The following is a 13490-nucleotide window of genomic DNA, read 5'->3' as shown; positions in this document are numbered from 1 at the left end:
ACAAGAAAGGAAATTTAACTATAGATACGAGTAAGATAATATACTATACAACTCTGTGCTAATAAAACTTTTTAACTCGGGGTGCCTGGGTGGATCAGTTGGTTAAGCATCCTACTTCAGCTTGGGTCACGACCTCGCTGTTTGTGAGTTTGAGCCCCACGTCGGGCTCTGTGCTGACAAGCTCAGAGCCTAGGGTCTGCTTAGATTCTGTGTTTCTGTCTCTTTCTGCCCCTCCCCGGCTCGTGCTCTATCTCTCTCTGTCTCTCAAAAATAATAAAAATGTTTAAAAACAAAAACAAAAACTTTTTATCTCCATGAAACTAAAATTCCCAGGATAAATGAAGTGACTAACAATGCAAATAATCTCTTCATCCAATTAATCTATTATGTTCCACCTTGAATAGAAAGCAAATTAAATTGATTTCTAGTGTAAGGTAAAATAACTGTTACTTAAAATGCACTATTACCCAACAGCTAAGCACAAAATAACAAAATGCTACTTTTCGCTTCAATTTTTAAACTAGCTTCACTCCATTTAAAATATACATATAGGACCTTGTATTTCTTTACAGTGAGCTTCTGAGTGGCCAAGACTGTCTTTCTCATCTTAACAGCTCATCAGCTTAACAGAAAGCATATATAACAATGGCTCAGGAAATATTACTGAATAAATTGGAAGATGGAAAAAAATATATAAACAAATGAAAGAGGAAATTCTGCATATGAGTACTCAGCGCTAGTCACTAGATGGCATCACTTCCCCAAATTGGGAAGACGTTTTACATCTTCCGAAAAGGAATTTTATATACACGGTTCTAGCTCTTTATAGTAAGTGTGAGGATAAACAGGAAGCTCGTAAAAACTTTCAATTCATTTGCACATGGAAGTGCTCGAGATTTAGAAATCATTAACAGAGAAGATTGAAACCAAACATCAGCAGTAAGCCAGGCATCTGTTTGGCTGATGATCTACAGGATGACTACCTCTTCTAGTCTGCTACACTCTTCTAAAGTTTGTCACACCAGTTGGTCCACTAAAAGCACAATATATGTTGGGGTGGGTGGCTCAGTCGGGTAAGTGTGTCCAACTCTTGAGTTCCGCTCAGGTCACGATCTCATGGTTTGTGAGATCGAACTGTGCACTGGGCTCTGTAACTGACAGTGTGGAGTCTTCTTGGGATTCTCTCTCTCTCCCTTTCTCTCTCTCTGCCCTGCCCCTGCTCTTTCTCTGTCTCTCAAAATAAATAAATAAACTTGAAAAAGTAAATAAAAGCACAAAATGTGATGTTCTTACATAATTTTTCAGAGAAGCGTTCCGTATTGGTCATCATTGTATCAATGAAATCTTTAAAATTCACTTTTTTCGTTTCTAAGGAGAAAAGAATATTTTCTTCAATATCTTCAAATGTTAATTATGACAACTATAGAATTATGTAAAATAAATTATAGGGAGATAACATGATTATAGCCATCAGCTAATACCACTAAAAATATATGGTTCTAAGAGGAAAAAGCAATTCAACACACAAGGAGAAAGTAAAACTGAAAAATGCCAGGAAAGTTAATCAAAATCTTTCTAGTTACAAGCATACAACATTTTTAATTTTAACTTACATTATCTTGTCTTGGCCTGACAACGACTCAAAGATATGTCGGTAAAGAATTAGTGTATTATTTTATACATTTTAAAAAATACTTAGACATGATATCATGATTTTTTTCCCCAGGTCACAAAAGGAAATACAAGATCAGAGATTAGAAGTGAGCTTTCTTGACCTCTGGTTTCTCCCACCTCAGGCTACCATTCACATTGTTATCTTTATTCCAGTATGCTTTTGAAACTATTAAACATTTTAATAGTCATTCTATACTTAGAAAATGTCTTTCTTTGATTATATATAATATCCCAATATTAGAATGGATAAAGATTTCTAAGAATTTTCTAAGGCCGCATATAAAGGTTTTATATAAATAGGATGAGCTTTTGATAACACTACTCCTTTGTTTATCCCACTAAAAAAATCAAATTCCAATTCTAATCTATAAAAGATAAGGCACAGCCTATTGCCTATTTCCAAGATAAAGAATCTTTGAGAAGTTTACTTTAAGGAGCACCAAATTACTTTGTATTCTTAACCAAATATTTAAAGACTTGAAAAAAATGAGACTTTGAAAAATTCTAGGCGAATGTTAGAGTTAATGAAGATTTACATTCACTAACAGGAACATATAACTTTCTAAAGCAATAGATTCCCTATTTTTGATAATGTCTATTTGATACACAAATGTTTTAGCTGAACCACTGAACCCACCTCCCATTTGAAGAACATTATTGTTTTAAGGACAAAATTACTTTTTATTTTTATTATTTTTTAATATAGTTTATTGTCAAATTGGTTTCCATACAACACCCAGTACTCATCCCAACAAGTGCCCTCCTCAATGCCCATCAGCCACTTTCCCCTCTCCCCCACCCCCATCAACCCTCAGTTTGTTCTCAGTATTTAAGAGTCCTTATGGTTTGCCTCACTCCCTCTCTGTAACATTTTTCCCCCTTCCTCTCCCTCACAGTTGAAGAACATTATTAACACCACTGCATCTGCGTCTGTGCTTCCCCCATTCTATTCTACTGCTTCTCTACAGAGAGAACATTGCTCAATTTTTTAAAATTAACCAAGGTCTTGCTTTTTTACATAAAATTTTACACAGGATAAACAAAATATTCCTTAATTTTGTTTTACAGCTCTATAAAAATAATCACACTATAGCAACCTAGACTTGCTTTTTTCATTCAATATATTTCCAAGAACCATCCATATAGTATATTGCTATAGTTCATTTTCACTAACGTACACATTATCAGTATTTCATCATGCATCAGTGGTAAATACCACAATTTATTTATACATTCTATCACCGATCATGTTGTTTCTTTTTGTTCCTTCCTTCCTTCCTTCCTTCCTTCCTTCCTTCCTCCCTTCCTTCCTTCCTTTTTCTATTAGGATCAGAGCTGCTATGAGCACTTTTAACATGTCTCCTTGCACATCAGTGCAGAGATTTTCTGGGATGTATCACTAAAAAATGGATTTTCTAAGCCATGAAGTATGAAAACCTTACAGAATACTACATAATGTTTTTCAAAGTTCTTTCACCACTTTTGCCTTATTTACCAACAATTAAATTAACAGACCTTAATTTTTGCCAGTTTGGTCAGCATCAAAAGGTATTTCATTGTGACCTAAATTTTGCATTTCCCTGATTACTATGATGTATAAAAAGACTTCATATGATTATTAGCAACTTATGTTTCTTCATCTGGCAATGGCTGTTCTTGTAATTTGGCCATTTTTCTCTTGGGTTGTTAATTTATAGGGGTTTTCTATTTATTCTCCACAATGATCTTTTGCTGTTATGAGTGTTACAAATAATCTTTACTCTGGAATGCCTGGGTGGCCCAGTCGGTTAAGCATCCAACTTTGGCTCAGGTCATGATCTCACAATTCATGAGTTCAAGCCCCGCTTAGGGCTCTGTGCTGACAGCTGGGAGCCTGGAGCCTGCTTCAGATTCTGTCTCCCTCTCTCTCTGCTCCTCCCCATCTCATACTCTGCACCTCTCTCTCTCTCAAAAATAAATAAACATTAAAAAAAATTTTTTTTAATAATAATCTTTGCTACATTTGTGGCTTGTATTTTCATTCTGTTTGTATTACCTTTTAATAAAGAGAAGTTCTTATTTTTAATGTAGTCAAATGTATAAATCTTTTCTTTTCTGGTTAGTGATTTTGTATCTTAAAAATAATTCCTTGTAACTCTAAGTCAGAAAATTTTTCTTCTTTCTCTAAAGAGAATTTTAGTGTTCGTATCTGGAAATCATTACTGAATATGATATATAGGTAGGGATCCAATTCTATTTTTTACATTTGAATAATTAATTATTCCAGCACCATTTATTAACTGGTGCTTCCCCTCCCCCCCAGTAATCTGCCACCTCATTATATATGTTTCCTTATATGTGTGTAGATACATTTGGAAGTTACTTATCCTGTCCTATCAGTCAATTTCTCTATCCCTGTGCCATTTTCACACTGTTTTACTTACTGTAACTTTATAATGAGTCTTAATATCCAGGGTAGCAAGATCCCTCCAACACCACTCATACACCCTATCCACGTTTTTCTTCCTCAAGAGTGTTTTAGCTACTCTTGATCTTTGTTTATGCATACAAATATTAGAATCAATTCATCAAAAAAGTCAGGGTTTTATTAGAATTGCTTTAGATAAGTAAATTAATTATGAGAATTGGCAGACTTGGGGGTCTCTGAGTCCATTAATATGGGATATATTCCAATTTATTTAGGTATTCTATAATGTCTTTTAACAAAGTCTTATTTTCTCACGTAAGGCACATAACTTACATTTGTTCTATTCCTTTTTTGCTTTTCATTATGGAAAAATTTTAATACACACAAAATAAGAAATATATTGTAATAAAAGTTCACATACTCTTCCTGTACTCTTCACATACTCTTCATGGCCATTCTTATTTCATCGATAGCCCCACACACTTGTCTATCTCACAACCACCCTTTCTCTTTAGAAAAGATGCTGCTAAGTTATAAGGGTATAGATACTCAAAACTAGTACCTTCCTTATGAATTATAGGCTTTGGCATAATAAAGAGTCGTTTGTCCCATTTAATGACTTCTGTCCTGACCTCTTCCTTGTCAGAAAGCAAAACCACAAACTCTACTTTCTTTTTGTTTGTACTTTTGCCTATAGGAAAAAAATGTCTGGAAAGACTGTTAATACTGGATATTTCTGGATCATGGGATTTTGTGTGTTTTGTTGCGCTTTTGAGTATTTTTCTGTATTGACTTCATTTTAATGGACTTTTTTCTAATCAAAAAAATAAAGTCATTATTCTGAGGGAAAAAAATAGCAAAGTGACCATCTTTTCACATGTGTCAACCCAGTTTTCACTTACTGTCAGCTTCAGTCAACTCTGTGATCTTCTCAAATTCTGGCTTAGAAAGGTAAACTCCAAAATGCTGAAGACAAGTATTCATATCCTCATAATCAATATTTTCATCTTTAATTTTATCAATGGCTTTAATGACATCAGTCAACACTGAAAATAAAGCAGTATGCTAATGAGTATTAAATATAAGTCAAAAAGAAAACACCAATAGTAAGATGAATTTTAGTTCTAACACTAAATAAACAAGCATAGAAAATAACTTCAGAAATGTTATATATGAAAAGAATTACCAGAATCTTTAATACTGAAAACCAACAAAGTACAAAATGAGAGCCAAAAATATATTCTACTTTGCTATAATCTCTGTATCGAAGGAAGTGCCAATTTAATTGCAATTTAAGTGCACAGGAACAAAAATATTATACAATTTCCCCATTTAATTTTCTAACAATTTAAAATTTCTTAGTAGTCTGTTTCTCAGTAGCAGATACAGAAATAAGTAGAAAACTTTCAATCCTGAATAATGAATTGGGGTAAGATTTTGTAGCAATACATGGCTCAGTCCCTGGTTAATCTTAGTTTATCTTCTGTGTACATAAATATTATCACTTGGAAATAACTATCCCACATGTCTTTTTATGATACTTTGGAATATATGCTTCACAAATTTGGGCAGTATTCCCTCCATTAAATTTAAACAAATTTTTACTGCAATGAAAGCTTTAATGTTTATTTTTGAGAGAGAGAGAAAGGCACAGCATGAGTCAGGGAGGGGCAGAGAGAGAGGGAGACACAGAATCTGAAGCAGGCTCCAGGCTGTCAACACAGAGCCAGACATGGGGCTCAAACTCAGGAACGGCGAGATCATGACCTGAGCCAAAGTGGACCCTCGATCAACTGAGCCACCCAGGTGCCCATGCAATAAAATTTTCTTAAAATAACTTAGAAACACATAGAATTATTAAGGGGGTCGACAGGTATGCATGCGGGTGTGTTTTTGTGTAAATTTTGGAACAAACTAAACTCAAATAGATTTTCTCTAATAGAAGATTAGGATAGGTAAAGTGAGGAAGCTGGGCAGTGGAGGGCATTAAAGCCATTATCAGGAGTTAATCGACTTTAGGCAGTCACTGGACGTCATTATGGATTACTAAACAAAGAAATGATCAAAATGATGTCTGAATTAGATGATTCTTAAAATGATTCTTAAAAAGGTAATTTTTATGTATAAATATGTAGAACAAGATATATGATACTATCTTGTGAAAGGAATTTTTAGATGAAAAAAATTCTCACTTAAAAGTAAATAGCTGATGGGGCACCTGGGTGGCTCAGTTGGTTGGGCACCTGACGTCAGCTCACGTCATGATCTCATGACTCATGGGTTTAAGCTCTGTGTTGAGCACTGTGCTGACAGCTCAGAGCCTGAAACCTTCGGATTCTGTCTCCATCTCTCTCTGCCCCCTCCCACTCTCATTCTCTCTCTCTCTCAAATATAAATAAACATTAAAAAAATTTTTTTAAAAAAGTAAACAGCTTGTGAGTGATGTCAGTAAGATGGTTGAGTAGGACGCCCTGGACCCTTCTTCTCCCCACAAACACACTGATTCAGCAGAAATTAAAAAATAAATTCCTTTTGTGAGAAATTAGAAACTAATGGACAGGCTCTTGTATCCCAGGAGAATGCAAAACCAGACGTACTGAAGCTGGTACAGAGATTTGGGACACCCTCCCACAAGTGCTGCCTCCAATGCAGCACCATATGATCCAAAAAAGACTCTAGCTCCCAGCTTCACCCAAGGGGAAGAAGAGTTTGGTCCACATATCCAGAAATTCAGCTTTTCCAAAATGCCTCCCCAGAAGATTGGCGTCTGTTTTGCCAGCCTTGGAGCTCTGATGGGTCTAGCACAGTCCAGTATTTGGGGTAGAATAAAGCGATGGCTTGGGCTGGTAGAAAGCAGTGATCCTCCCCTCTGTTCAGCACAGGATTAGATTAAAATTCCGAGCTCTTAGTTTCCTCCTGGAGAGGTAAAGAGTTTATCCAGCACATCAACTTTTTCAGGGCGTCCCAAAGAACCATCAGCTATCTTGTCAGTCCTAGAGCCTGGGGAAGGAAAAAGGTGGTAGAGGCCTAGGGCCTATCAGGCTGGGCCGATGGGTGGGGGTCTTCTCCTGTATAGGGACAGTATGTGAGGACTGGGAGAGCTGCCTGCTTTTTCTCTTGCACAAACACCAACACAGAAAGTCCAAATGGAGATTTAATGACTAAAAAATATGATGACTGAAATTAAAAGTTCAGTGGATGGACTCAACAGCTAAAAGGAGGAGAGAAAGGTAAGAATCAATGAATTGAAAGCAACTGAAATCATCCAATGAACAACACTGAGAAAATAAACTGAAGAAAAAAATGAACAGTTCCAGAGACCTGTAGGAATATAAAAATGATGGACTCAACAGCTAAAAGGAGGAGAGAAAGGTAAGAATCAATGAATTGAAAGCAACTGAAATCATCCAATGAACAACACTGAGAAAATAAACTGAAGAAAAAAATGAACAGTTCCAGAGACCTGTAGGAATATAAAAATGATCTAACATTTGTGTCCATCAGAGTCCCAGAAGAAAAGAGACTTAAAAAGGCACTCAAAGAAATAATGCCTGCACACTTCCCAAATTTTTATCAAGAGACATTAACCTACAGATCCAAGACGAAAGTGGACCTCAAACAGGATAAATCCAAAGAAATCCATGTCAAGATCCATCATAATTAAACTTCTGAAAACTAAAGACAAGGGAACATTTTGAAAGCAGCCTAAGAAAAACACTATAGGGAAAGAAAACCAATTTGAATGACAGAATTTCCAGCAGAAACCATGGAAGCCAGAAATAAGTGACACAATATTTTTCAAGTACTGAAAGTAAAGAACTATCAACGTAAAATCCCATATTCAGAAAAACTATTTTTCAGGAATGAAGAGGAAATCAAGATGTTCTCAGATGAGAGGAAACTAAAAGAATTTGTTGTCAGTAGACCTAAGAATGGATAAAGGAAGTTCTTAAACAGAAAATAAAGGATAAAACAAAAAAACTCTGGAATATCAAGAAGGAAAAAAGAAAATGGTAAGTCAAAATATGGGTAAATATAGTAGGCTTTCCTTCTCTTGAATTTTTTAATCAAGTCTGATGGTTGAAGTAAAAATAATACCACCTGATGTGGTTTTAAATATATATAAGGAAATATTTAAGGTAATTATATCATAAAGGAGGGAGGGATGTATATGGAGATAAGACTTCTGTATTTCACTTGAACTGGCAAAATGATGACACCAATAGTGTGATAAGTTATGTATATATACCTGAAGCAACAACTTTAAAAGGTATACAAAGAGATATACTCTGAAACACTATAGATAAATCAAAATGGAATTCTAAATATGGGCAAAAGATTTGAATATATATTTCACCAAAGATATATGAACAGCTAGTAAGCATGTGCAAATAAACTTGACATTATCAGTCATTAGGGAAATGCAAAATTAAAACCATAATGAAATTCCACTACACAATTATTATAATGATTATAAACAAAAAGATAATACCTAAATGTGGAGGATAGGAAGAAACCAGAATCCTTACACATTGCTGGTGAGAATGAAAATGGTACAGCCACCTTGGAAAACAGTTTGGTAATTTCTTTAAAAGTAAAACATAAATTTACCATATACACTAGCAATTATTCTCCTAGGAATCTACCCAAAAGAAATGGAAACATGTCCACAGAAAGACTGCAATGCAAATATTAATTTCAACATTATGCATACCAGTCCCAAACTGCAAATAAGCAAAGGTCATAAATTGGTGAACCATCAACAAAATGGAATATACCTATAAAATGTAATATGGACTTATTTAACCATACAAAGGAACAAACTACTGATACATACAACAACATGAATTAGCCTCAAAAAAAGTGAAGTCAGGCACAAAAGACCACATGTTTTATGATTTCATTTATATTAAATGTTAAAAAAAAAAAAAAGGCAACTTTATGGAAACAGAAAGCAGATCAGTGGTTGCCTGGGAATGGAGGTAGAGATTAACGGTAAATGGGCACAAGAGAATTTTAGGAGTGAAGGAAATGTTACAAACCTGGATCGTGTCCACTTCTGATTATATATCCCAAAGAATTGAAAGCAGGGGCTCAAAGAGGTATTTGCATACTCACATTCACAGCAGCACTAGTGACAATTGCCAAGAGGTAGAAGTAACACAGGTGTCTATTAATGGATGAATGGACAAACAGAATGTGGCATATACATGCAATGTGATACTAGCACGAAAAGGAAAGAAAAATCTGGCACGTGCTACGACATGGATGAATCCTGAGGGCATTATGATAAGTGAAATAAGCCATTCATTCATAAAGACAAATACTATATGATTCCACTCAAGTATCTGGAGTAGGCAAATTCACAGAAACAGAAAGTAGAATGATGGTTGTCAGAAGCTGGAGAGGCACAGATGGGTAGTTGTTGTTCACTGGGTATAGAGTTTCAGTTTTGCAAGATGAAAAAGTTCTAGAGATTCGTTGTACAACCGTGTGAATATACGTAACCCTAATGTTATTGAACTGTACAGTTACAAATGGTTAAGATGGCAAATTTTATGTTACGTGTTAGATACCACCATTAAAAATAAATTTTAGGGGCACCTGGCTGGCTCAGTCCAAAGAGCATGAGACAATTGATCTTGGGGTTGTCAGTCTGAGCCCCATGTGGAGTGTAGAGATTATTTAAATAAATAAAACGTTAAAATAAGATAAATTTTAAAAACAGTATAATGGGGGAAATGGGAGGGAGAAGTCGGCTACAACCAAGACACTACTTCACAAAACAGCAATGAAACGGTGACTGAGTTCGTGAATGAATGATTACAAGGTAAAGCACTCAAGAAATTTGCTAATAATTGTCTTTAAGAACACCACTTAAGCAATTCATCGTAACTGACAAATTATAATGTAGCTTTTTTTTTTAGTTTATTTATTTTGAGAGAGAGAGAGCACACAGGGTAGGGGCGGAGAGAGAAAGAGAGAATCCCAAGCAGGCCCTGTGTTGTCCACAAGAAGTCCAACACAGGGCTTGAACTCACAAACTGTGAGATCATGACCGGAGCCGAAACCAAGAGTCGGACGCTTAACGGACTGAGCCACCTAGGCGCCACAATAATGTAGTTTTTAACATGAGACTTCATGTAAGTATAAGAGAAAAATCTCTTCCTTTGGATTAATTTTTCTCTATCTGAGAAATCCTTTGGGAAGACACAAAAAGCTTATCTTTCATTTTTAGCGTATGAATAAACAAAAGGAAATAAAAACAGCAAGGCTTAGTATCTTTCATTTCTCATTTTAATCTTGCTGAAACATATTTAATTATTTGCATAAAAACCCAAAATCATTGCAAGCAAAAATTTTTAACAAACTGATTGTGGTGTTGATTGTATGACTCTATACATTTCATGAAAATTAGTGCATGAGTGAGTTTTATGTATGTAAATTATAGCTTAATACAGTTTTTTTAGAAATGTTCTAAAACAAGGGAAACAAAACCAGTATTTCATTCAAACAAGTTCCTTATAAAAAAATTAAAAATCAAATCACCCATCAGTTGCTAAAAATGGGGCTAATCACCTGTTGGAATCCCTCATTACCTTACTATACATTTATGTAGTACTTTACAGTTTTTAAAATCCATCTAACAATTCTGTGAGGGAAGCAAGTTAGCTATCACTACCCTAATACATCAAGTTTTCATGGCTTGCCTGAGAATTTCAGAACTATTAAGTATCTACCCAAAAAGCAAACTCAGTTCAGTTGAACCTCTTTTCAACCTAACCACTTCTTTCCTTCCAAATCATTTTAAAATAAATTTCCTACCTACCATCACATTCAGGAAGACTTTGCTCCTTGGAGAGAGCGCTCATAAAGTCATCTAATTTCACCATTCCATTTCCTGTAAAATAAAGACTTTAGATCATGCATTCTTTATATTTTTGCATAAAAGGTAAATTCATAGTTTCATACAACTATGAAAAAAATTACTTCTTCACTTCATCATAATTCTATTTCTCCTTTCATATCCTGTCTCCCTAGATGAGTCTCTGAATTAGGTCAGTTCGTTTCATTTTGATAATTACTCAATAATTTTTAAATACCTATTATAAAGTGCAATGGACTGAGCTAGGTCCTCAATTTTTGATAGATATAGGAAAAAGGAAAGGTGACCATATAGATGGACCATGAGAAACTTAAGGAGTCTATTTCATACCATCATGAAAACCCAGTCAAAATGCTATCCATTAAGACACCTTGACAATACTGACCAATCCTGACAGACCCAAGTGTCCCCATTACTATCAGCTGATCCAATTAACTACCTATTTTTAGATATACACCCTCCACAGTGATCCTACCAATCCTGATAAGCAACATGCAAGGGCTCAATAATTTTAGTAGCACCTACACCTTAGGTTTTTTTTTTAATCTTCTTTCCCATTTGCCTTAGCTAAGAAATTTTGCTCAGGTTCTAAGAATTCATTTCTAACATATTCCCAAGTCAGTCTTTCCCCAAAATGTTGCCTCTGCCCTCTCCTCAGCTGAACTTCTGTTGTGGATGGGTCTTACTTAATGATAAAACAACTTCTCCAATACAAAAGCTCTTCCTGGAAACTTAAAATCTGCCTTGAACTTAGGCTGGTGACTGGGATATGCTATTTAACATCTAGATGCTAATCATCTGCCTTGATTGGTTAAGTACCATTAGCCCTAAATTCCTAGTTGTAGCACTTCCTTACCATTTTGGAATCTCCGGTTATTTCTTCTTGGATGCTTAGGCTATTTGCTCAGAGATTTTTGTACCCCTTGGATTTTGTGCTCTTATTGCCTGAACCTCCCTACAACTGGGCCAGCCTTTCCAGTACCTGTCCCATACGGGAAGGCATAGCTAGGGATAGTGATAGAGTGTTACATAACAGTTCTGAGATATAAAAGGCCTAGTCCCTCCAAACCAATGCATTAGGGCAGATTTTCCAGGAATTTTTTTTTCCACTTTCCATTTTTATATCTGTTCTTTTAGAATCTTCTTTAGCATGGCCCATTCTGTTCCATTCCTAGTTGAGAACTTACTCCATCATTTAATACTATCCCATAAAAGTATCTAATTTTTTCGAAAAGTTTGGTATTATCAGTCTCACCATTTTGAGTAGTCTTTGCCACAATCTCCTTGAACTCTTTGTCTGATAAAGTAACTCCTATTGAAGGCAAAATGGATTGAAGTTCTTCTGCAGCAATGTAATTTTCTTGGAGTTTATTGATAGCTTCACAGATGTTTTGTAAATATACAAAATGTAGAAGACTATTCAGCCACAGAATTTATGTGTCTTAAGCAATAATTAGCACCCAAAGTCTTTAGCAATTAGAAAACAAGTTTTATCTAATTATTATTACTTCATATGACTGCTTTTTTCTTCATATTTCTGTTGTAGCTTACATTATACCTAAATATTTCCCATATAGCTCAAACAGAAAACAATCTTGAAGTTCTATAAATGTTTATAAACTACTTGTTTGGAGGAACAGACTGTTCCAGTGACCCAGCCAATGCTGCTTGGTTCTGATTAAAATATAATGAACGAGTTCAAGAGATCACAACAACAAAGTGTTTTGTTTAAATTCCAGGATTCCAAGCAAACAATGAGAGTTCTTCCCCTTCCCATCATTTTAGGCTACATGTTTTCAGTTCACAATCTTCAAAATCATAAAATCTTAGCAGTAGATACGCATGGCCGTCATGAGTCCCCTAATATCATGCACTGAGATAGGCATAGTATCACTTCTCTGTAATTCCCACCAAAAATGCATAACCTGAACTTACAAAGAAATATAAGGAAAACCCAAAATGAGGGACATTTTACAAATTAACTCGTCAATACTCTTCGAAAGTGTCATGGTCATGAAACTATCCTAGATCAGAGGAGACTAAGGGACACATGACAACTGAATGTAACGTGTGACCCTAGATGAGACCTTGAACCAGGAAAAATACATTTATGGACCAATTGAAAAAAATTGAATAAGGTCTTCAGAATAGTAAATAATATTGTATCAGTGTCAATTTCCTGATTTAGTTCACTGTACTGTGATTATACAAGATCTGAATACCTGGGAAAACGAGATGAAGAGTATATAGAAACGTCTTTCCCTTTGTGTAATTCTTATGATTTAAAAATTATCATAACATGAAAAGTTAAAAATGTTTTTAAAATGTATATGAAATGACAGTCACATTTCAGAAATGTTCAACTACCATCAATTTATCTTGAGAAGTTATACCAGATAAACTATTTCACACTTCTCTTTACAAAGAATAGTAAGTATGGCAAAGGTTGGCGACACCAGCAAGATAGATAAGCACTTTCTTCCACAGGCTTCTTCTACCCATGGGCTAAATGCCTACTATTCC

The 13490-nt window shown here is 35.1% G+C and overlaps 1 protein-coding gene across 2 annotated transcripts in view; it reads right to left on the bottom strand.

Moving 5' to 3' along the window:
- The window catches only part of EFCAB13 (EF-hand calcium binding domain 13), a 112753-nt gene that overhangs the window by 43764 nt on the left and 55499 nt on the right, over positions 1 to 13490 (bottom strand). For both annotated transcript variants that reach the window (XM_042917168.1, XM_042917169.1), the window contains exons 12-15: positions 12223 to 12345; positions 10911 to 10982; positions 4984 to 5127; positions 1294 to 1368 (exon numbers count right to left, since the gene is read on the bottom strand). In XM_042917168.1, coding sequence (XP_042773102.1) covers positions 1294 to 1368; positions 4984 to 5127; positions 10911 to 10982; positions 12223 to 12345 — 414 coding nt within the window. The remainder of the gene's footprint in view (positions 1 to 1293; positions 1369 to 4983; positions 5128 to 10910; positions 10983 to 12222; positions 12346 to 13490) is intronic.

This window comes from Panthera leo, chromosome E1 (assembly GCF_018350215.1).
Source record: "Panthera leo isolate Ple1 chromosome E1, P.leo_Ple1_pat1.1, whole genome shotgun sequence".
NCBI lineage: Eukaryota > Metazoa > Chordata > Mammalia > Carnivora > Felidae > Panthera > Panthera leo.
This window is presented reverse-complemented; position numbering and strand designations above follow the sequence as displayed.